The sequence below is a fragment of the Portunus trituberculatus genome, chromosome 21 (genome assembly GCF_017591435.1).
Source record: "Portunus trituberculatus isolate SZX2019 chromosome 21, ASM1759143v1, whole genome shotgun sequence".
NCBI classification, from domain to species: domain Eukaryota; kingdom Metazoa; phylum Arthropoda; class Malacostraca; order Decapoda; family Portunidae; genus Portunus; species Portunus trituberculatus.
The window spans coordinates 18,326,876-18,352,232 of NC_059275.1; the positions used below are offsets into that span (position 1 = coordinate 18,326,876).

At 44.1% G+C, this 25,357-nt stretch overlaps 2 protein-coding genes across 2 annotated transcripts in view; one reads left to right on the plus strand and one right to left on the minus strand.

The window, feature by feature from the left end:
- The window catches only part of LOC123506864 (kinesin-like protein KIF20B), an 80,576-nt gene that overhangs the window by 1,418 nt on the left and 53,801 nt on the right, over positions 1 to 25,357 (plus strand). The window lies entirely within an intron of this gene.
- Positions 239 to 25,357, minus strand: part of LOC123506866 (arrestin homolog) — a 26,899-nt gene continuing 1,780 nt past the window's right edge. Inside the window, exons 2-10 of the mRNA XM_045259222.1 lie at positions 19,266 to 19,391; positions 16,885 to 17,072; positions 15,815 to 15,905; positions 15,214 to 15,325; positions 14,704 to 14,815; positions 10,947 to 11,104; positions 4,784 to 4,927; positions 1,560 to 1,704; positions 239 to 1,049 (exon numbers count right to left, since the gene is read on the minus strand). Coding sequence (XP_045115157.1) covers positions 828 to 1,049; positions 1,560 to 1,704; positions 4,784 to 4,927; positions 10,947 to 11,104; positions 14,704 to 14,815; positions 15,214 to 15,325; positions 15,815 to 15,905; positions 16,885 to 17,072; positions 19,266 to 19,374 — 1,281 coding nt within the window. The 5' untranslated portion in view covers positions 19,375 to 19,391 and the 3' untranslated portion in view covers positions 239 to 827. The remainder of the gene's footprint in view (positions 1,050 to 1,559; positions 1,705 to 4,783; positions 4,928 to 10,946; positions 11,105 to 14,703; positions 14,816 to 15,213; positions 15,326 to 15,814; positions 15,906 to 16,884; positions 17,073 to 19,265; positions 19,392 to 25,357) is intronic.

Here is a 25,357-nt window from a genome sequence, read left to right on the forward strand (position 1 = left end):
GGAGGCAGCTTTAGTGTGTGTGTGTGTGTGTGTGTGTGTGTGATAGCTTCCCTTCACTGCTTTCCTTAAAAATAAAGTAAGAAGAAATTGTTTGCTTAAAGGAGGAAAAACAGTGTTGCCGTTCAGGGAGTCGTAGAGGAGTCAAGATTCGCCAATATAGGAACAAGGCTTGGATTAGTGGGAACAGTGTATCAAGAGTCTTAAGTAGGATTTAGGCTAATTGCATATACACAGAGGCTTTTAGTCCATAAATATCTTTATTCAAATACATTTGGTTTAATAGAGAGAATAATGCATATTCATCGCAGTTTGCAGTCACTATAGTTGATCTCCAAAACATGGAAATTTGGGAAGTGATATATATTCTTTTAGTGTGTGTGTGTGTGTGATATAGATAGGTAGAGATAGAAAGATAGATAAACAAATAGATAGATAGATAGATAGATAGAGAGAGAGAGAGAGAGAGAGAGAGAGAGAGAGAGAGAGAGAGAGAGAGAGAGAGAGAGAGAGAGAACTTTATATTACTGAAAAAAGGTCTCTTGTCTTACTATTCATACACGCATGTATTTTTCCAATGAGACAGACAGACAGACAAATAGACAGATCCGCGGGCGTGACACAAGAGACGCAGTAGTACATCCTAGTTCCCTATTAATTAATACTGTAACCTAGAGCAGTAGATCCAAGCGAGCCTCGTCCATGCCTGCCACGAACCTCCACGACCACGGCAGGAATTCTGAAACTATGCAGGACCGCTTGAAAAAATATGAAAAAAAAGGAAAAAATAAATCACGGTAATCCCTTTTTCATCATAGTCTTGATCCTCGTCACTCCACCAGCGGCACGACCTGAGAGTCTGCCTGCTGAGTCTTGAACACGTCATCCTCATCCACAGCCTCCGTGTGTTCCTCCTTGTCTTCCTTGTCCACGGAGTCCTCGGATTTCTGCGGTTCGAGGAGGTCTGAGAGGGACATGCGGCGGCACTCCTCAATGATAAGCCGCGTGGATCTGTCAGTCTCATCCCTCGGAGCCTCGGCAGCCTCCCCGCCCTGCAAAATGAGGTGGTCATTATTTCTTCCCATCTTCTACCGCTATTTTCATGCTAACTGCTCTTCTGATCTTGCTAACTGCATGCTTCCCCTCCTCCCCCACCCTCGCTACACAAGGCTTTCTTCTTCCTTTCAGCCCTATTCTGTCCAACTCTCTAATGCAAGAGTTAACCAGTACTCTCAGTCATTCATACCTTTCTCTGGTAAACTCTGGAACTCCCTGCCTGTCTCTGTCTTTCCAGCTCCCTAGGACTTGACTTCATTTAAGAGGGAGGTTTCAATACATTTATCCCTTTCTTTTGGCTTAGTCTCGGGCCTGCAAGGCCTTTTACTATTATTTTTGTTGCTCTTGACCAGCTTTCCCCTCTTACATAAAAGAAAAAAAATTGTGGCGTACTGTAGGCTGATCAGTAAGGCAGTAAGGTGTGTGTGTGTGTGTGTGTGTGTGTGTGTGTGTGTGTGTGTGTGTGAAGATCGGATTTGTTTCTCCGCGTCCCTTGCCAGCCTTACCCCAGTCTCCTCCAGCGGCGGGTTCATGAGCGTGAAGGGCACCTCGGCAGCCAGCTCGCCTCCCAGCGTCCCCATGCTAAGCTTCACCCGAGCCACGTACGACACTACGATGCCAAACTTGTCTCGGTGGTCAGGGTTCGTGAACCTTCGGCAGGGAGAGAGTGAGATATAAGATAAACAAAATAAGGAGAGCTGGAAGACGGCATACTGACAGCCATATTACACACACACACACACACACACACACACACACACACACACACACACACACACACACAGAGAGAAGAGAGAGAGAGAGAGAGAGAGAGAGAGAGAGAGAGAGAGAGAGAGAGAGAGAGAGAGAGAGAGAGAGAGAGAGAGAGAGAGAGAGAGAGAGAGAATTTTGAGATAGACAAAATTAGAAGAGTTGGAAGACGGCATACTGACAGCCATATTACAGAGAGAGAGAGAGAGAGAGAGAGAGAGAGAGAGAGAGAGAGAGAGAGAGAGAGAGAGAGAGAGAGAGAGAGAATAACTTATAGTCAAGAGCTTTAATCCTAGCATAAATAACAAAGTAATTGAAATAACACCGTGACAGCTTTCCTTATTATCACGCCAGCACATCATTAGGACAGCCTGACACCAACCCCTCACCATCTGCCTTATGTAACTGAGGAGAAAAAAAAATGTAAATTCAGATAACATAATTTACATAAGCTGAGGTTCATTGTAAGACGCGAAGTTTGAACACGCATGCATGATTTATTAGATCGGCTGGTAGGTTGGTAGGTTGGTAGTCTGGCTGGCAAGGTTGGCTCTATTGAAGTTTCTTTCCCCACCACCGCCATCGCTTCTACCCACTGCCACCACCATTCATTCCACTACCACAACAAAACTCTAGTAAACTCCGGAACTCTGCCTGCTTCTGTATTCACCCCTCCTGTAACTTGAACGCTGTCATTAGGGAGGTTTCAAGACACTTATCCTCCAAATCTGTGTAATCCATTTAGCTCTTCGTTACTGGGACAACTTTCTCAGTTTCCCTTTACTTATTTATTTTTCTCTTCCTTTTTTGTTCCCTCAGGCCATTTACCCGTCTTACGTTAGTGAAGCTGGATTAGAACGTTATTTAACCCCTTGAGTACCATGACCCGTTTCCATGTTCATTCTGGTTATTATTTCGTGATTTTCTACAGCTTTAGAAACATATGTGAGGATTGAAATAGTGAAGACTCTGGCCATTAATCTTCTGACCTCCATAGACCTTTCCTAGTGTCAATACAATCGTCTAATCGTACCTAAAACTCAAGGTAGAAATGCGTCCCACTACTGAGGAGGTTAAACATTAAAAGTAATATTCTAAAACACTTCTGTGTCACACTCTATTTCAAAAGGCTCTTGCAGAAATAAGACGGGTTTCTTACAGGGTGTTTTTATGATTTAAATGACAGACTAACATGACTTCCACATTATTCAAAGGAGAAACAGCCTTGAGTTCTCGGCTAATCATCTCTTCGGCTTCTCAAAACAGTCGTGGTGAGAGAGCAAAGCGTTTTGGATACACGTTTGAGTTACGGGGTGGTAATGAAAGAGGTGCGGGTTGTGAAGGGAGGCAAGAAAGTGACTGTGTGAGGCAGGGATTAGTGCAGGCAGTGATCCGATGCATAGCCAGGCCGGCACACGTCCCTCCTCATCCTCTGCCCCTCTGTAGGAAGCAGGAATACATACACTGCCCCTTCCCTCTCCTCTCTCCCCTCTTCTCTTTTCCTTCTTTCTTCTTGTGTCTCTGTGATCCCTGTCCCTCCGTCTGTCTACTTGTGTGTGTGTGTGTTTCACTGTTTGATCTGCTGCAGTCTCTGACGAGACAGCCAGACGTTACCCTACGGAACGAGCTCAGAGCTCATTATTTCCGATCTTCGGATAGGCCTGAGACCAGGCACACACCAGACACCGGGACAACAAGGTCACAACTCCTCGATTTACATCCCGTACCTACTCACTGCTAGGTGAATAGGGGCTACACGTGAAAGGAGACACACCCAAATATCTCCACCCGGCCGGGGAATCGAACCCCGGTCCTCTGGCTTGTGAAGCCAGCGCTCTAACCACTGAGCTACCGTGTGTGTGTGTGTGTGTGTGTGTGTGTGTGTGTAATTCACCTCGGTCGCCTGCTGGTCACCCAGCCAGTCTTCCCCATTACGGAGCGAGCTCAGAGCTCATAGACCGATCTTCGGGTAGGACTGAGACCACAACACACTCCACACACCAGGAAAGCGAGGCCACAACCAATAGAGTTACATCCCGTACCTATTTACTGCTAGGTGAACACACCTCACACATTAAGAGGCTTGCCCATTTGCCTCGCCGCTTCCCGGGACTCGAACCCGGTCCTCTCGATTGTGAGCTGAGCGTGCTAACCACTAAGTACACTTAGCGGTGTGTGTGTGTGTGTGTGTGTGTGTGTGTGTGTGTGTGTGTGTGTGTGTGTGTGTGTGTGTGTGTGTGTGTGTGTGTCTATCTCTGCAAATGGTCGTAGCTTACAAATTTTTGAGACCGATTTTTTTTTCCTTAATCGTGATCTACGTACACAAGGAAGATTTAGAAGGTTTCTGGGTGCAGTGAGAGAGAGAGAGAGAGAGAGAGAGAGAGAGAGAGAGAGAGAGAGAGAGAGATGCTTGCAACAGATGTAACAGAGACAGAAATAATAAGTGGATTAGAGAAAAGGAATGAACAGAGGCGATGCAACACAAACACAAAGCAACACAAAGGAGACGAAGAATACAATTATCTTTATGTAAGAGGGAATAACTGGCCAAGGGCAACATAAAACGAAAAAAAAAAAGACCCTCTTAGTTACCAGCCCCTTTGTAAGTCCGAGAGATTTAGCTAAAAAGAAAGGAATAAATGTCATGAAACCACCTTCTTAACCCCTTTAGTACTAGGACATATTTCCCTTAAGATTTGCGTCCGATTAGCTGATTTTACTAACACTATGAAAGGTCTATGGAGGTCAGAAGATTAATGGCCACAGTCTTTCACTATCTTAATCACCCACATGAGTTTCTGAAGCTGTATGAAATCACCAAATTGTAAGCAGAATGAATATGGAAACGCGTCATGGTACTGAAGTGGTTACAGGAAATCAAATCATTGGAAACTGGACCTACAGAAGCAGGCAGACAGGCAAGCAGGGAGTTCCACAGTTTACAAATGAATCACGAAACACCGCCACAAAACAGACTTACAGAGTGGAGGACGCCAGGTTTGTGTCCTCCGATTTCAGCCTGCCATCCACCGCCACACCACGCCTCTGCTGGTTGAGTCGCAGCGTCGGGGTGAGACTGAAGCTGCGTGTCAGGCCAGCCCCGGGAACCACTGGGCAGCCATCCCTGTGTGGGGCGATAGGGGATTAAACACCTTAAAAGACCAGGGAGCAGAGAGTACCATAACAACATAACAGTCCAGTGTAGAGAGGGAGGGAGGGAGGAAGGAAGGAAGGAAGGAAGGAAGGAAGGAAGGAAGGAAGGAAGGAAGGAAGGAAGGGAGGGACGAAAGAAGGGAGGGAGGGAAGAGGGAAGGGAGGGAGGAAGAAAAGTAGGAAGGAAGGAAGGAAAGAAAGAAAGAAAGAAAGAAGGAAGGAAGGAAGGAAGGAAGGAAGGAAGGAAGGAAGGAAGGAAGGAAGAGAGGAAGGAAGAGAGGAAGGGAGGGAGTATTAGGTCGCGTTGGTGCGTTATAGAAAGGTGGGATGAGAGAGAGAGAGAGAGAGAGAGAGAGAGAGAGAGAGAGAGCGCCTTATGTATTGAAATTCCCTGGTATTGTTTGCTGGGCTTCTTTATTATTAACTCTGCTGAGAATGCAAGTCCTTTCTTCCCCCTCCCCTCCCCGTCCCTCCCCCTTCATCCTCTCCCCCAGCCACTCCCCCTGTCACTTCTCCATTCACTCCTCGTCCAGTCTGAGGTCTTGCTTGGTGGTTTATCTGTTGGAGTTCTTGCGTTCCTTTCGTTCTCTCTCTCTCTCTCTCTCTCTCTCTCTCTCTCTCTCTCTCTCTCTCTCTCTCTCTCTCTCTCTCTCTCTCTCTCTCTCTCTCTCTCTCTCTCTCTCTCGTTTCTATTTCTGTATATTTTTTAGAATTTCTTATCTCTATGTCTTTCATTTCTTTTCTTCGTATATTGCTTCTTTTTCTTCTCTTTTTATTCCTCCTCCTCCTCCTCCTCCTCCTCCTTCTACTCCTCCTCCTCCTCCTCCTCCTCTTTCTCCTCCTCCTCCTCCTCCTCCTCCTCCTCTTTCTCCTCCTCCTCTTTCTCCTCCTCCTCTTCCTCTTCCTCCTTCTCCTCCTCCTCCTCCTCCTCCTCCTCCTCCTCCTCCTCCTCCTCCTCCTCCTCCTCCTCCTTCCCCCCTTCGTCTTCGTCTTTGTCTTCCTTCGCCAGCTATCCACTAGTCAACCAACCACCACCACCACCACCACCTTCACTAAAGCAACGACAATCACAACCTACAAACGTTTAATATCAGCCTACCTTCCCCTTAAGCTAATCTGTGACCGGCGTCTCAGTAGCGGTGGTGGTGGTACTCGCACGCTTCACCCTGACTCCACTGGCAGGTTGTTAAGTCAATTAGCGTTAAGAGGGTTACAGCAGATTGAACCACAGACGGAAGAGACCCAGAAAATAAAAGCATGAAGTATTGAGGGCACCACATTTGCTCCATACGCTCTTAACCTCTTCAGTATTCGGGGAACACACATTTTTACCTTGAGATTTGTGTACGATTAAACTATTTTATTGACATTAGGAAAGGTCCATGGAGATCAGAAGATTATCCCATTTCAGTACCAACACACTTTTTACCTTGAGATTTGTGTACGATTAGACTATTTTATTGACATTAGGAAAACTTCATGGAGATCAGAAGATTATCCCATTTCAGTAACATGACACGTCTTCATATTCATTCTGCTTAGTATTTAGCGACTTTATACAGCTTTAGAAACTCATGTGGGGATTAAAATAGTAAGGACTGTGGACCATTTATCTTCTGACCTTCATAAACCCTTCGTAATGTCAATAAAGTCGCATAATCACACCCAAAACTCATGATGGAAATGCATCCCAGTAATGAAGGGGTTAATGGCCACAGTCTTCACTATTCTAATCCTCCCACATGAGTTTCTGAAGCTGTATAAAATCACCAAATGGCAAGCCGAGCGAATACGGAAACGAGTCATGGTACTGAAGGGATTAAAATGTGTAGAGTCTTTTTACTTTACTTTTTACAGGCTGGGACGTTAAAAAAAATAGTTGCTAAATAAATACACAAGAAATGATCCAGTAAAACGTGTCAGATTTTGAGACACCTATATATGAATCAAGTCAAGAGAAGCTTTCCAGGTGACTCTTCCGAATATGAAAACGCGTCATGGTGCTGAAGGGGTTGAAGTGTGTACGATATTTTTATTTGACTTCTTTACTGGTTGGGGTTTCTGGTCAAGGGGGAGAAGAATAAGGGAAGCTGCAAGAAGCCATCAGACATACACAAGGGAGTCTATGCATGAAAAAGGCAGATTTCAAGACCATTCTCCAGTTTTATATAATCTTTTTGGCTCTACTTTTAAGATACTATCACAAATACACACATGGACCATTGAAAGTGCCTGTCTTCAAGGAGTAGACCCAAAAGATTCATTCAGAATTACAGTGTCTTGAAACCTCCCAGGAAAAGTTCTAGTCATGGGTAGGGAGACAGAAACAGGCAGGGAGTTGCGACAAATACAAGGATCTTTGAGAGTGAATGGGTGATACGGGAAGACTTACGGGAAGAATGGGTAGAGAGACAGAAACAGGCAGGGAATTGCGACAAATACAAGGGTCTTTTGAGAGTGAATGAGCGATACGGGAAGACTTATGGGAAGACCTACTGTACGTGGTGAAGTGAAAAAGATGTATTTCCAAACGCTTAATTTCCCTCATGAACACTGTTTTCAATGCCACAGAAACCATTAGCCGAGTCCTCACAGCTTTAACTCCTTCAGTACCGTAGCAAATTTTCATATTCATTCTGCTTATTATTTGGTGATTTTAAACAGCTTCAGAAACTTATGTGGGGGTTGAAATAGTGAAGGCTCTGGCCATTAATCTTCTGACCTCCATAGACTCATTCTAAATTAAACATATTCACCTAATCATACCCAAACTCAAGATAAAAATGTGTCCCAGTACTGAAGGTGTTAAAGTGTGGTATACCTACATTATGTGGGGGTAAATAGTGAAGGCTTTGGCCATTAATCTTCTGATCTCCATAGACTCATTGTAGATTAAATATATTCACCTAATTATACACAATACTCAAGGTAAAAAGATGTCCTAGTACTGAAGGGGTTAAAGTGTGGTATACCTTCATTATGATAGAAGTATAAAGAAACGTTTAGAAGAAAAGAAGAGGGATGAAAGAAGATAGGAAAACTGTGTAACAGCTCGGATCACAACAAAAGAACCCTCATGGAAATTACTGGGGTTTTCAGTGCTGCTTTCATGATTTCAGTGATGGTGTGGCAACAATGCAGCTCCAGCAGAGTTTGGCTTCCCAGTCATGATGGAGGAGTCTTTGTTTAAACTAGCACTGAAACGTCTTCGAAAGCCATACCAATTTCCGCTATAGCCTGTTATAAACTGTCTCGATTTCAAACGCCACAAAGATTGTTAACCCCTTCAATACTGTGACACATTTTTACCTTGAGATTTGTGTACGATTAGACTATTTTACTGACATTAGGAAGGGTCTATGCTGGTCAAAAGATTAATGGCCACAGTCTTCACTATTTCAATCCCCCAACATGAGTTTCTGAAGCTGTGCAAAATCACCAAATAGCAAGAAGAATAAATATGAAAACATGTCCTGGTAGTGAAGGGGTTAAACTATCACTGAAACATCTTTGAAAACCAGACTATCTTCCGTTAAAGCCTGTTACAAATTGTCTCTGTTTCAGTGACCACAAAGATTAATAATTATAGCTCTCATTGATGTTCTTCCCCATTGCCGGTACAGAAATCTTCCTAAAATATCACTAGAAATATAAAAGTCTCATTTGTAAACCACACCAGATTTCACCAGAGTGCGTTAGAAGTTGTCCCGCCACCAAGACCCGGAAAGGTTTATAAATGCCACAGTCCATATATGATCACGTGGACTGTGGGAATACAGGCTTCAGTATGTATGGAGCCTAAGTCAAGTCACCCTAAGAGAGCCCATTCACTGCACCGCCTCACCTTAATCTACTTGCAGCGTGTGGAGGAAGACTAGAATACGAGACTGACGGGATTAGGGGAGGACATAAAACTTAGATAGTACTATTTGCATTAATTCAGCCTTTGAACGCCAGGTGGAATACAAGATTATGGTGCATAGAGTGAACCTGGCGGAGAAAAGGCTTAAATTCAGGTGCATTAATAAAAATCGTATTTGGCCATTCAGACAAGTCGGAGGATGAGGAGAAAAGAAACACAGGTGCAAGGAGGTGGGTTTATTCCAGACTAGTTTCGGTGATGCCTGAAGAAGCATCAGCGAAACTAAACTCACTCCCTGCATCTGTGTTTCTTTTCACCTCCTCCAAAGATCGCATTTTCAAACGTTCAAATGATATCAAACTAGACACTTTTTTAATAGCATTTTACGAGACACTTTTACGTAACTCACTGACCTCAAGCCTGAAATTCATGAACTCTATTCGTTTCCTAAATAAGATTGGAAACAGACCTCTGAATTCAGGAGGTTAAATTAAATCCTTTGTAAACCTTGCCTACCCGGTCTATTGCTCTCCGTCTCCGCTGTGGTAGCTGCCTGACATCCCGCAGCACCACCAGACCACCTCAGCTAGCCGGGCGTTTGAGGGACTTCGTGAAACCAAGGTACGGATGGAAGGGGCTAGGCAGGGGCGCTCTTAACCCACTTTGTCGCCTTACCACGTCGCGCTCCCCACTCCCCACTTCCCACTCGCTTCCCGTTTCTCATTACGTGACTAGTTTTAATTTTAGAAACCTCCCCCTTACTTCTTGGTGCCTATAAGCTTTAGCATGCGTAAGTAAGCTTGTTTGGGATGCTACCGGGCTGCCAAGGTGAGACTACAGTAGTTTTGGGAAGGATATAGGATAAGGAAGCCAAGCATTACTTCTTGCCAGTCATGTCCTTCAAAACATTAGCTTCGAGAGCCCTGCATCAGCGTTAAAATGTTGCCAAGGTGGGATGAGTACCTTAAAAAAGATAGGAAAGTGGGAGTCACGGTCTTCATATTTCCAAGCCAGTCCGTTAACTTGTACGCCACTATTTGATACACTTTCCCTTGCACGAGTCACTTATCGCAACCAGACTTTTCGTTAACTCAATCACTGCTATTTGGCACATCTTTTCTGAATCGTTGATCACGAGCTAGACTCTTTGTTAACTCAATCACTGCTATCTGATACACCTTTCCTGAGTCACTAATCACAACCAAGGCTCTTCGTTAATTTACCCTTTAACTGCCACATGGTACACCTTTCCTTAATCACCAAACAGTCTGAGACACCTAATTTGTTCTACACCCACACTCAATCTTGAAACATGGGGAAAAATTGCAAGACGCATTCCTTTTTCGGGCTAACTTTCTTGGTAGATGCTTATAAAGACTTCACGCTTTGTTTCTGCTGATACTAACTGTTCCGTGTCGCTGTAACTCATTTGATACACCTTTCCTGATTCACTACGGCGCCATATGATTTTGGCTGTTGCGGCGCCTTATTCTAGTCACTCCAGATTCACTAAACACTCTGGGACAACCATTCTCGCATTGCACCCATGAAGAAACTATTTTCTCATCTATATCTAAAGGGCACCGGCCAAGAGGATAATCTTATACAACTTTGAAATGAATAGCTCTTTTCTATTTGCACCACGGTCTCGTTATGCAGCTTAGTATTGAATTAAGGTCATATTCTTCGTCTTTCTTTATCTCAGTGCCAAGGAGAGGTGCGCACTGTGGTCAGGATTAGTACAGATTGGTTTGGTTCATTGACTCCTCTTTATGTTACTTTGCCTTCATGTTTTCCTTCATTGCTCAATCATTAGCGGTCATTATTGCATTCCCTACTATTACTGTTATCACACACACACACACGCGCACACACGCACACACACACACACACACACACACACACACACACACACACACACACACACACACTCTCTCTCTCTCTCTCTCTCTCTCTCTCTCTCTCTCTCTCTCTCTCTCTCTCTCTCTCTCTCTCTCTCTCTCTCTCTCTCTCTCTCTCTCTCTCTCTCTCTCTCTCTCTCTCTCTCTCTCTCTCTCTCTCTCTCTCTCTCTCTCTCTCTCTCTCTCTCTCTCTCTCTCTCTCTCTCTCTCTCTCTCTTTTTACTTACTGAGACTCAATGCTAGCCACGGTGTTCCTCACGTGACCGGCGGGACCCAGGGACACCTCCACCAGCTGCACCACGCCCACCTTCACTTTCTTCACCTGCTTGTTGGACTGATTGGAAACTGTCACCGCCACCTTCACCGCCTCCTCGTGGTAGTAAATCTGAGGGAGGGAGAGAGAGGTGGGAGGATGAGAGAGAGAGAGAGAGAGAGAGAGAGAGAGAGAGAGAGAGAGAGAGAGAGAGAGAGAGAGAGAGAGGTGGTGATGACAGAAAGATAATAAATATACTTTTTTCGACAGTGGTCTTTAGGGACTGACACCTTCAATGGCCCTGTTATTTCTTTTTTTCTCTTTCTCTCTATTCCCTTATCTCATTCTATCATTATTATCATTTTTCTAGTCTGCCTCTCACGGTCGTATTTTCTCTCTCTCATTCACTCACAGACCGGTTAGCTGGAGTAATAACTTTGCCATTTATTACAAGAGCTCCACTTATTTCACACCTGCTCAGCCCAAGTGTTCATTATATCACCTGAGTCACGTCACCTCGCACCTTCCTCCTACCCATGAAGATCTCTTGGCTACAGTACTCATAGGGAGCTGTTGGTGCGTCCCAATGCTGCTCAGTATATTGTCCTGCCTTTATGAGTGACTTGCTTTGTGTCTCTTTGTATTATTGACTAAAAAGCTGTATTGGATTAGTCTTTGCTCTCTCACCATGACTGTTTTCAAGGGCCGCACAGGTGGTTTGCCGTCATCAATAGTGTTTCTCCTGTTAGTATTGTTTTTTCTCTCTATGAATGACTGAGTGTTTCTCTATTTTATATTGGCTAAAACGCCGTATTGGATTAATCTTTGCTCTCTCACCATGACTGTTTTCAAGGGCCACACTCATGGTTTGCCGTCATCAATAGTGTTTCTCCTTTTCAGTATTGTTTTCTCTCTATCAGTGACTTTTTTTTTATGGAATAAAGGAAGCTGGCCAAGGGCAACAAAAAAAAAAAAAAAAAAAGACCTACTTGATTTTTGGTTCCCTAAAAAGATTAAGAGAGTTAGCCAGAAATCTGGGACAAATGTCTTGAAACCTCCCTCTTAAAAGAAGTCAAGTCGTAGGAAGATGGAAATACAGAAACAGGCTGGAAGTTCCAGAGTTTAGTGTTTCTCTGTATTACATTGATTAAAACACTCCATTCAGAAACGCTTTGCTCTCTCATCACGATTATTTATTTCATCATTAGGTTAGCCGTCAAGAGTTTTTCTCCTATCAGTAATGGAGCAATTTTGTTAATATTGTTAGGTTAGCCGTGATCAAAAATGTTTTCCCAATTAATAATGTAGAAATCTTGCTATTATTGTTAGATTAGCCGTCATTATGTAATTAAAACCACAAAAAATACCCAGAAAACAGTATAACACCAACTACTAGAAAATAGTAGAAATGTTTCTGACCAACACCTGAGCATCACCACCATGCACCACTACTCGTTAAAACACACCATCAACACATCACCATTACTAGGCGGTGGCAGAGTGGATAAGGTGGTGAGCGTAGGATCGGGCAGACGTTCACGCTTAGGTTCGAATCCCACTACGTATTGTCTTGATACTTTGTCATTTGTTGAGTAGTTTAAAGTTACCTGCATGTCACCGTAACACACAGGTTCTAGTGGTTACGCCAAAGATGCGCTTGGGTGGTAGACACTATCATTGGTACCACTATAAATTAAATTGCCTGCGCCACTAATGGGTGGAAGCTTAACAGCACTTCCAAAATACTCTTCAAGTTATATAGCGCCCGCTATAGGCCACGACGTAAAAAAAAAAGAAAAAAAAATCACCACACCAGAGAACACGAGCTCTAAGGAAAACACTAGCCATATTAACCTCTTCAATACCAGGACGAGTTTTCATATTCATTCTGCTTACTATTTGGTGATTTTATACAACTTCAGATAATTATGTGGGTATTAAAATAGTGAAGACTGGCCATTAAACTTCTGACCTCCATACACCCTTACTAATGTAAATGAAATTGTCTCATCATACCCAAAACTCAAGGTAAAAATGCGTCCCAGTACTGAAGGGTTAAGATGGACCGTACAGGCAACCCAATGATTTCTCTCCTGTTCGTGGGTGAGGGAGGGAGAGATGTGGCGGTGGAGATGAGGCAGGTGCGGCAGGTGTGCTGTTCGTGGCCAACATGAGGCGGTGATTGTCTTTGCTATAGAGAAGGTCCTGGTGTTAGATTAGAAGGGCGACAAGGAGGTGGAGGAGGAGGAGGAGGAGGAGGAGGAGGAGGAGGAGGAGGAGGAGGAGGAGGAGGAGGAGGAGGAGGAGGAGGAGGAGGAGGAGGAATGGAGGAGTGTTCTCTACCAGGATATGGATAATTGACTTTCCTGATCGATTATAGAAGAGGAGGAAGATGAAGAAGAGGAGGAGGAGGAGGAGGAGGAGGAGGAGGAGGAGGAGGAAGATAGATTGACCCAGATGACAGAGGGTTATTCAAACTTCCTTCCTTCCTCTTAGGCTTTGAAAATATTGCAGCTTATTCTTCCACTCATGCTCTCGACATCTTAGCTTAACTCGCATTGTTTGGGAAATTGCGGGGTGGGGCGGGACGGGGCAGGGTCGGGTACGATGGGGCGGGAGGGCGGGGTTGGATGGGGCGGGGAGGGGCGGGATGTCAGGATCTCTCAACCTTGTAAACGAAAAAAGACAAAAAAAGAAAGAAACACTTCGGGAATGTGAACAAGATTATAAATGTGTGTGGCTTCCTCCCATTCCTCCTCCTCCTCCTCCTTCTCCTTCTTCTTCTTCTTCTTCTTCTTCTCCTCCTCCTCCTCCTCCTCCTCCTCCTCCTCCTCCTCCTTTTCATTCTTTATTCTCCTCTAGTTTATTCTTTCTCTCAGTATCTCTCATCATTCATCTCTCTTCCTCTGTACTCTTTTAATCATCTCTTCTTCCTCCTCCTCCTCCTCCTCCTCCTCCTCCTCCTTCTTTCATTCTTTTATCATCTCCATCTCTCTTGACTTTCCTTTCATTTCTCCACCACCACCACCACCATCACCACCACCTCCTCCTCCTCTTTATCGGCATCATCATCTCTCTCTTTCTCTCAAATTCTTTCTATATACTTTCTTTCATTGCATTTATTGTCTTTATATTTGCTTCCCCCCTTCGCTGTGTTTTTATTTTTTATCTTGTTTTGTCTTCCTTCACATCCACCATTCATGTCTTTATTCTTGGCTCTCTTCTTGTTCCTTCAGTGTGTGTGTGTGTGTGTGTGTGTGTGTGTGTGTGTGTGTGTGTGTGTGTGTGTGTGTAAGGGGGGGAGGGTTGGGTTCCGTCCATATCATATCATAACTTCACGGAATTTATAATCAAATAGAGGAGGAGGAGGAGGAGGAGGAGGAGGAGGAGGAGGAGGAGGAGGAGGAGGAGGAGGAGGAGGAGGAGGAAGAGGAGGAAGAGGAGGAAGAAAAAATAGACACACAGGACGAAAAAACAAGGAGAAAAAACGAGAAAGGCAAGATTGGAAACGATAAGAGGGAGGGGAGAAAAATGGGGAGAGTCAGACTGAGCGAGGAGGAACACAGGTGAGGAGAGGAAGGGAAGGAAAAGAAAGGAAAGGGAAGGGAAGGAAAGGAAAGGAAAGGAAAGGAAAGGAAAGGGAAAAGAAGGGAAGGAAGGAAGAGAAGGGAAGGGAAGGGAAGAGAATACAAGGGAAGGGAAGGGAAGGGAAGGGAAGGGGTTACATTCACCTGGCGGTCCAGAGCAACCTGTAGGTGAAGCTTGCCAGGGGAGAGCAGGAACTCCTTAGTGCACGATGCTGTGGGTTTGCGTCCCTGTTTGGCCGGGGCGTACTGGAACCTCCTGCAGAAGGCGAAGAAGGGGAGATGTGTTTGTTTACATGTGGTATATACAGAGAGGTGTGTTCTACAATGCTCTCTGCTCTCTCTCTCTCTCTCTCTCTCTCTCTCTCTCTCTCTCTCTCTCTCTCTCTCTCTCTCTCTCTCTCTCTCTCTCTCTCTCTCTCTCTTCTCCCCCTTCAACGCCTTCTACTCTCCCATCCTTTCTTTATCCTCTCATCACTACTGCTCATCCTCAACCTTCTCCCTCTTATCACCTCCCATCCTTCCATTCTCTCCCAATCTTTCCTATTTCCTTCCTTCCATTAGTCCTCTTTCTTTCACTGCCTCCTCTCATACTCTCTGTAATCATATCCACCTCCTTTCCTTTCCCACGTCGTCGGAATCGCGAAGAACACCCACCTGATTAGCAGCCGTACACAGGAGCGCCGCTGGGGTTGGTCCTCAGCGTTGGCTCCCACGAATATCCGTAGTTCCCATTGCACACCACAGGGCCGACCCGTCTCCTCCTTACCTGGGGAGATGCACGTAGATGGCTTGTGTTGTTCGGTACTTCGCTTCCTTGTTGGTCGTTACTATGTTGCTTGCTTTCTTCCTCTCTCTCTCTCTCTCTCTGTGTGTCTGTCTCTGTTTGTTTCTCTGTTTGTGTGTGTTTCTGTTTGTTTGTGTGTCTCTGTCTGTGTGTCTGTGTTTTTCTCTGTCTCTTTTTCTGTCTCTCTGTCTGTTTCTTTCTCTGTCTCTCTGTCTGTCTGTCTGTCTGTCTGTCTGTCTGTCTGTCTGTCTGTCTGTCTGTCTCTCTCTCTCTCTCTCTCTCTCTCTCTCTCTCTCTCTCTCTCTCTCTCTCTCTCTCTCTCTCTCTCTCTCTCTCTCTCTCTCTCTCTCTCTCTCTCTCTCTCTCTCTCTCTCTCTTGGTCATGATCTCGAAACACACACACACACACACACACACACACACACACACACACACACACACACACACACACACACACACACACACACACACCTTGCTGCAGCGTGACGGAGGCTGGGGCGCTACGAGGCATCTCCAGGTGGAAAGGAAACGAGTTGACACCAAGCTTCTTCTGCAGACGCTCCTACAGGAAAGAATATGTAGGATGGGTGTTAGAGAGAGAGAGAGAGAGAGAGAGAGAGAGAGAGAGAGAGAGAGAGAGAGAGAGAGAGAGAGAGAGAGAGAGAGAGAGAGAGAGTATTGGGAATTATATGGTAAGGGAGGTTGGAGTCATTGAAGAGAGAGAGAGAGAGAGAGAGAGAGAGAGAGAGAGAGAGAGAGAGAGAGAGAGAGAGAGAGAGAGAGAGAGAGAGAGAGAGAGAGAGAGAGAGAGAGAGAGAGAGAGAGAGAGAGAGAGAGAGAGAGAGAGAGAGAGAGAGAGAGAGAGAGAGAGAGAGAGAGAGAGAGAGAGAGAGAGAGTTCATTAACCTTTAAATATACTTATACTGAAGTTGAATGAAGGGACTTTAAACTCTTAACTACTATGGAAAACGAATAACATCACGTACTGGGGCGTGAGTCACACACACACACACACACACACACACACACACACACACACACACACACACACACACACACACACACACACACACACGACCACACGCACTCACGCCTTAGTGTAGTGGTTAGCACGCTCGATTCACAATCGAGAGGGCCGGGTTCGAGTCCCGGGCCGGCGAGGCAAATGGGCAAGCCTCTTAATGTGTGGCCCCTGTTCACCTAGCAGTAAATAGGTACGGGATGTAACTCGAGGGGTTGTGGCCTCGCTTTTCCGGTGTGTGGAGTGTGTTGTGGTCTCAGTCCTACCCGAAGATCGGTCTATGAGCTCTGAGCTCGCTCCGTAGTGGGGAAGACTGGTTGAGTGACCAGCAGGCGACCGAGGTGAATTACACACACACACACACACACACACACACACACACACACACACACACACACACACACACACACACACACACACACACACACACACACACACATGCACACACACACACACACACACACACACACACACACACACACACACACACACACACACACACACACACACACACACACACCTGGAGACTGTTTGGGGGCTTGGTGAGTGGCGAGGGCGGATAGACCTGAGCCGAGGCCACCACCATGTCCCGGGCGAAGGTCAGGCCCATCACCTCGTCCTCCTCCCTCCCATACCTGTACGTCATGACCACCTGAGCGAACACCCGCCGCTCCTTCACGTAGTCCCGCTCCAGCCACACCATGCCGTCTGTCGTGGGAGAGAGAGAGGCGGGGAAAGAAGGGATGATGTGATGTAAGGGAGGATAAAGTTGTAGGATTGCTAATTGACTCATATTTACGTTGAGTTCGAGCTACACTGTTTCTTCCATCGAGGGTTTCTTGCAGCTTGCCTTATTCTCTTACGGTCTTTTGAGTTGCTTCATAGCGGGTTTGGAGTTCATACGAGTCCCGTCAAATTTTCTATAGCGTGTTTCGCGCGGATAGCAACTGAGATTCACGCTTGGGTCACGCTTCGCGCACGGCTCAATGCCCAGTGTTACATTATCGTGTGTGTGTGTGTGTGTGTGTGTGTGTGTGTGTCCAGTGGAGTCGCTTCGGTGCTCGGGATGGGTACAGGTGGAGGTGCAGGTGCCAAAGCCGACAGGACCCAGGTGGCTGCTGGCTGAGCGGCTGATGGACGCCCCCTATTGACACGGATGGATGTAGGGATTGCCGGGGCGAGTTCCTTAAGCAGATGCAATTTGTTTGGCTTGACTCACTTGCCGTGCAACGTTATAGACCCGTGGCTTGAATGGGGCACAGATGGCGAGGCGACAAGGCTGGCAGGGCGAAGAGCAGGATTTCTTGTATCCTTGTGCCGCGTGACACAACACACAAAGACATTTTCTGAAACACTCCTGCTCCTCACCTCCACTATATTCACAAAGGCTGCAACTGAAGTGTCACGTCGATGTGTCGCCAAGGTTACTGGTAATTTGTCGCTGATGTGATTATCATGACAAGTTTGAGGCGTGATAGGCTGCCAGCCGTCAATTACCCACCAGCTGCTCGTGTTCTGATCGTGTTCTATTTCTCAGTCATTTTGGTGTCTTGTCATGACTTTCAGCATGCCAATGGAAATGATTTACTCTTGATAGCACGTATGCCTAAGCTGCTGAGGTACGTGTACAGTAAGGCGGTGCACGAGAATACCGCCTTCCACCACGGATCGGCTGTGCTATGCTATAAGTGTGAATGACTTTATTTTATGCAATGCTGGCCATGGGCAACAAAAAATATAAAAAGAGGCCCACTTGGTTGCCAGTTTCCTTAAAGAGTGACAGAGTTAGCCAAAAGTCCGGGACAAATGTCTTGACTGTGAGTGAGTGAGTGAGTAAGTGAGTGAGTGTGTGTGTGTGTGTGTGTGTGTGTATTACTGTGTGGGCCGCCCTCCCTATGTGAGATTGCCGGTTGGTATATAGACTTGTGGATACTCGCATGATTCCAGTGGTAGTTTGACAAGAATCCTGTGCCATCAAGGGGAAAAAGCACTTACTGAAGAACTGAATAATAATGTGGCCCTTGAAAAATAAACGCGAGGCCCAGTTCTTTCAAAATGCACCAATGAATTAAACAAACGAAGGTCATAGCACGGTCTACCTTCACTCAGAAACATAGGAAACAAAAAATAAACAGAAAAACTGTAAGTGATAATGGAAAAGCGAAAAAAATTGTCCAGCAGTGAAATGATAGTGGCCAAGGAAGGAAGGGAGGAAGGTGGAAGGGAGGCAAGGCTGAGCTGGCCTGGACGGGGACGGGGAAAGCGCTTACAGAAGAGACAGGTGGCGGGGCGTCGGGGCAGCAAAATTGAGCTGACAATCAACAGATGGGACCGGACAGAGGCGGACATGGGAACGGGTCAGCCCAGGGGAGAGGCAAGAGTAAGAACAGGTGCAGAGATAGAGGCAGGGCCGGGATGGTGAGAGTGGAAAAACAGGATAAGGGGAAGAGGATGAGGCAGGGAGAGGCAAGGGACAGGGATGGTGAGGATGGAAAAACAGGGTAAGGGGAAGAGGATGAAGCAGGGAGAGACAAGGGTTAGGGAAGGTGAGGGTTAAAATACAAGATAAAGAGAGGAGAATGAGACAGGGAAAGGCAGGTACAGGGATGATAAGAGTGGAAAACAGGTTAAGAAGAAGAGGATGAAAATAGATATAGGAACAGTAGCAGAGACAAGAGTAAGAGACAAGAGCAAGAGTAAAAGAGAACAGGGAGAGAGACAGGAACAATGGTATATACTGCCTTAGCTGCTACGGGACTCACCAATAAGGTCGATAGATGTAGGAACAGTAGCAGAGACAAGAGAAGAGACAGGAGCAAAGCGGGAGAGACAAGCCAGGAGAGAGAGAGAGAGACAGGAACAACGGTATATACTACCTGTTTTGGGTGCTACAGGACTCACCAATAGGGTCGACATGGGTGAGGTGGTCGGTGTAGTCCCTCCGACCCACGTAAACCGACAGTTTGCCATTGGGGGCACTCTTGCGATACACGTGGAAGGAAAACACCATTGACCTGTCGGGCTTGTCTGTTCAGGAGAGAAAAAAGAAAAAGGTTAGGGAGAGAGTATGTGAAATTTACCCTTTCAGTACCATGACGCATTTCCATATTCACTTTGGTTACTATTTGAGGACTTTACGCAGCTTCAGTAACTTATGTGGGGAATTAAAGTAATGAAGATTGTGGTCATTAATTTTCTGACCTTCATACACCTTTCCTAATGTCAATAAAATGGTCTAATCACACCGAAACTTGTGGTAAAAATGCATCCCAGTACTGAAGGGATTAAAATAGTGAGGACTATGGCCGTTAATCTTCTGACCTCCATAGACTCTTCCTAATGTAAATAAAATTGTCTAATCGTATACAAATCTCAAGGTAAAAATATATACTAGTATTGAAAGGGTTAAAATCTTGTGTTTATGAGCGAATTAACTAATTATTTTACATTACAAAATGAACTTTCTAATTATTGTGCCCTATCTCGTTTCTCATCTTTCTTCCTTCCTACCTTCCTCTCTCATGCTCTCCTTCCTGGTTCATTCTTCCCTCCCTCCCTCCATTTATCTATAGGTAATGCTTTCCTCCTCAAATTTCTCCCATAAAAGGGGGAAGTTTAATTGAAATTTGACTCTCTCTCTCTCTCTCTCTCTCTCTCTCTCTCTCTCTCTCTCTCTCTCATGGAAGACACCACAAACAACAAAGGGTGTGATGACAGGCCGTTTTGTATCCCCATTTTTCATAGTCTTTATCTCTTCTTGGCTTCATCTCACACGGTCACTCTGAGGAAGGCAAAACTCTCTTAACCACAATCCTGAACCACTTCCACCACGCACCTCCACGACTTTGACAAGTCTCTGTTTGAAGTTAACGTTAGCGATGTAAGGAACTGAGGAGACTGGACACACACACACACACACACACACACACACACACACACACACACACACACACACACACACACACACACAGAGCTTCGTAACCAAATAAGTAACGATATAGAATGACAACAAAAAAGTGGAGTGAGAGAGAGAGAGAGAGAGAGAGAGAGAGTGAGAATGTACTTATTTATTTATGACTTAACCTTTCTGAGCAAAACAATTTAGTCAAAGAAAACGGAATGATCAAAGGGGGACCTGTGCCAAACTTGGGATGGGGACACATGAAACCAGGAAAACCTGTTATTACGTGACGTGCGTTAGTGTTACTTCTAAACACTCTACCTTCCTACCAGTGTGACCTTGAACTCTGTGGGCTTCTCTCTCTCTCTCTCTCTCTCTCTCTCTCTCTCTCTCTCTCTCTCTCTCTCTCTCTCTCTCTCTTATCAGATTATGTCACGGCCCCATCAAAGCTTTCAGCCATTTAATTAGCCAATTCTCTTTACTTCTCTTCCTCCTCCTCCTCCTCCTCCTCCTCCTCTTCCTCTTCCTCTTCCTCTTCCTCTTCCTCCTCCTCCTCCTCCTGTTCTTCCTCTTCTTCTTTTTCTTCTTCTTCTTTTTCTTCTTCTTCTTCTTCTTCTTCTTCTTCTTCTTCTTCTTCTTCTTCTTCTTCTTCTTCTTCTTCTTCTTCTTCTTCTTCTTCTTCCTCTTCTTCTTTTTTCTTCTTTCTTCTCTTCTTCTTCTTCTTCTTCTTCCTCCTCCTCTTCCTCTTCTTCTTCTTCTTCTTCTTCTTCTTCTTCTTCTTCTTCTTCTTCTTCTTCTTCTTCTTCTTCTTCTTCTTCTTCTTCTTCTTCTTCTTCTTCTTCTTCTTCCTCCTCCTCCTCCTCCTCCTCCTCCTCCTCCTCCTCCTCCTCCTCCTCCTCCTCCTCCTCGTAATATCTGTCACCATCATCACCATCAGCCTTTCGTATTATGAGATGAATCACCCTTTGCCTCACGACCTTACGTCAATCAATCAGTAAACGGATAGAAGAATTAATGAACAAACAGGAACTAGAACCATGAAATGTTGGGCTCCTCTGCGGCAGAAGATTAAATACAACTGACTTCTGAAAGGCCTTAGAAAGAGTGACAGCCATAAATAACAGCAACAACAGAAAGGATAGGAGAACAACAATAAACAATGATGAAAATGGTAATAGAAGAAGAAGTAAATAAGAACAAGAACATGAACTAGAAGAACAAAAGAAGAAGAAGAAGAAGAAGAAGAAATTATTTATCATACGGGATTGACAACAACAACAACAACAACAACAACAACAACAACAGAAAGGAAAGAACAACAACACATAATAATAATAATGATAATAATATTAGAAGGAGTAAATAAGAACTAAGACATGAACTAGAGGAACAAAAGAAGAAGAAGAAGAAGAAGAAGAGGAAACCAGTATTGTCGAACGAACGTGAGAGAAGATGAATATGAATGGAAAACAGAACTGAGAAGACGAAGAGGAAGAGGAAGAAGAGGAAGATGAAGAAAAAAACCAGAGTAGAGAATAATAAATAGAGAAAGAGGAAAGAAAAGAACAGAGTAGAGAATAATAAATAGAGGAAGAGGAGGAAAGAGAACAGAGTATAGAATAACAAATACAGGAAGAGGAAGAGGAAGAAGAAGAAGAGAAATAGGAAGAGAGGACCAGAGTAGAGAATAATAAATAGAGGAAGAGGAAGAAAGAGAACAGAGTATAGAATAACAAATACAGGAAGAGGAAGAGGAAGAGGAAGAGAGGACCAGAGTAGAGAATAACAAATACACCTAAAACTTGACATTTGATGGGTTGGCTTAGGCTTACATACGAGTATAATTAAAACTCATTATAACGCACATTAACGAACCAGGGTACGTTACGATGAGAAAAGGAAAGAAAGGAGAGAAAAATATACGATAGGTCGATGTGAGTCACTGGCCTGGTGTGATAGAGAGGTGTAAGAATCAATACTCTTTAACAGGCACCGGAAAAAAAGATAAATGTGTGAGGAGAGACACTCAAGGAACTAAGCATATACTCTCTGTGGCCTTTAGAATGTGTCTTAACCCCTTCAGTACTGGGACGCATTTTTACCTTGAGTTTTGTGTACCATGAGACCATTTTATTGACATTAGGAAGGGTGTATGGAGGTCCGAAGGTTAATGGCCACAGTCTTCACTATCTTAATTCCCCCGCGAGTTTCTGAAGCTGTATAAAATCACCAAATAGAAACCGTAATGAATATGGAAAAGCGTCATGGCACTTCAGTACCATGACGTGTTTCTGTATTCATTCTGTTTACTATCTGGTGATTTTCTACAGCTTCAGAAACTCACGTGGGGGATTAAGGTAGTGAAGACTGTGGCCATTAATCTTCTGACCTCCATACACCCTTCCTAATGTAATAGAATTAATCGTACACAAATCTCAAGGTAAAAATGTGTTCAGTACTGAAGGGTTTAATGAGAGAACAAAGTGTGGAGAGGTATTAGAAAAAAAATAATGAATAAACGATTCATTTAACACACACGAGGGAAGAAAAAAGTGTGAGAAGCATAAAAGAGAACTAAGCACATTGTCTTGATTTTTTAAGTTAATCCTAATGGAAAGAACGAAAAGATGTGTTCTGAAACCTTTTACTGCTTCACCTCGACTATTTTCAGTGACCACAGAGATCATTTAACTGATTCCCACAAGCATTTCTCCGGTTAGTACAGTAAAAATTCTCGTTGATCTGTTTACTGTAAAGTGGTTTCTGGGTCTGAATAGTGCTCCAGGGAATGCGTGGTTGCCAGATCTTGAAGAAAACAGTAGTCTGTCCTCGTGGTAAGTGTGTGGACCAACAAAAAACGTATATTATTCACCTAAAATAAATTATATCATCAATAAGCTACTATGTTTTGAACCCAGGAGCCATTTTAAAGTAGACAGACTATAGTACCATAAAAACACCTTTGAAAATACGTACAAGCTTTCTCTTCTATTTTCTTTCGATAGCAACGTGTTAATATGAGACACACTTGGTTTTAGTACTTTGATCTTTTAGCCCCTTCAATACTATGACGCATTGCCATATTCATTCTGCTTACTATTTGACGATTTTGCACAGCTTCAGAAACTTATGTAGGGCATCAAAATAGTGAAGACTGTGGCCATTAATCTTCTGACCTCCATAGATCCCTCCTAATGTCAATAGAATGGTCTAATCTTACACAAATCTCAAGGAAAAATGTGAACCAGTATTAAAGGGATTAATTAACTCTATAACTTTTAACCTCTTCAGTACTGTGACACATTTTCACCTTGGAATTTTGGGTATGATCAGTTACATTAGGAAGAGTCTATGGAGGTCAGGAAATTAATGGCCAGAAGCTTCACTATTTCAATCCCCCCACGTAAGTTTCTGAAGCTGTGTTAAATCCCCAAATAGTAAGCAAAATTAATACGGCAATGTGTCATGATATTGAAGGGGTTAGAAGGTCAAAGTACTAAAACTAAGCGTGTCTCATAATTTACGCGTTTCTGAAGCACAATTTATATGGAAGCATGTCCTGGTACTGAAGTGGGTTAAAAACAAAGACAAAACCAGAATATTTCAATCTCCTTTTCCTTCCCTATTCATGATTCGCCGCCACCGCTCAGGATATGGAGAAGGGAAGAGTGTAGCAGTAAACAGATTAACGTGGCGCGGTATAAGGAGGCACGTTTTAAGCGGATTTTGAGGAAAGTGATGACGCAATGGACAGGCTTTAGAGGAGGCGAGGCGACACCAAAAGGAGGAGGAGAAGGAGGAGGAAGGAGGAGGAAGGAGGAGGAGAAGCATAACAAGGATACAAAACTTGACATAATGAGGTGACCGTTTTTAATTTAATTTCTCTCATCCCACATGTATTTTTATCTTATTCAGTAACACAGACAGGTTTTCTGTTTCACCGTGGCTTGTTAAATAGTTCTAATTGAAGGTAGACTTAATTTTTAGCCTATTCAGTACTGCAGACAGCTTTCCACATTGACTATCGCTAGTTGAGAAGTTGTAGTAGAGTCAAGATTGTGGTTTTAATATATTTACTACCTGAGGAAAGAATCTTGTCAATCTCTGCTCTTGTCAAATGATGAAGATTGTGTTTTTAATCCATTCAGTACAGCAGACAGCTTTCCACATTCACCATCGCTCGTTAATCTCTTCAGTAACATATGTCGCGTTTTCATATTTATTGTGTTTACTATTTGGTGATTTTATACAGCTTCAGAAACTTATGTAGGGATTAAAATAGTGAAGACTGTGGCCATTAATCTTCTGATCTCCGTAGTCTCTTCATAATGCCCCGAAAAAATCGTCTAATCACACCCAAATTTCACGGTAAAAATGAAAGGATTAAAAGAAGTTGAAACAGGGTGAAGATTGTGTTTTTAATCGATTTACTAACTGAAAAAAAGCTTCTATCAATTTCTGTCATAGTAGAGTGAAGGGCATGTTATGTGTGTGTGGAATGAGTTACTACGTAGATTTATATCCCCTTGAAAAATAACATATCGATCCTCATGGCCCATATTCTGAAACATTTCCTTCTCGCACCTTCACTATTTTCAAAGGTCTTTAGCTGAAGTGGCACAGGTTTTTAAGGATGTTTCTGTAATTCTATTGACATGTTAACCTGTTTTCTGCACTATCAACAGGACAGATACTCTTTAGAACTCAGCTAATCGTCTCTGTAGTCTTTGAAAACGGTTTAGTTGTTGCGGCACGGGTTTTTAAGGATGTTTCTGTAATTCTAGTGACATGTTAACCTGTTTTCTGCACTATCAACAGGACAGATACTCTTTAGAACTCAGCTAATGGTCTCTGTAGTCTTTGAAAATTATCGCAGTGAGAGAGGGAATCGTTTCTGAATATGGCGCCTAGGCTAGTATTCTTAACGCTTTACTCTCTCCCCATCACTACTTTCCAAAGGCTTTAGTTGAAGATGTTTATGTTTTGAGGGTATTTTTTTATGGTTCTGGTGATGGACTGGCAATATTTCTAGATTATTATAAGGAGAAACCTGGCTAATCGTCTCTGTGGCCTTAGAAAACTGCCATGGTGA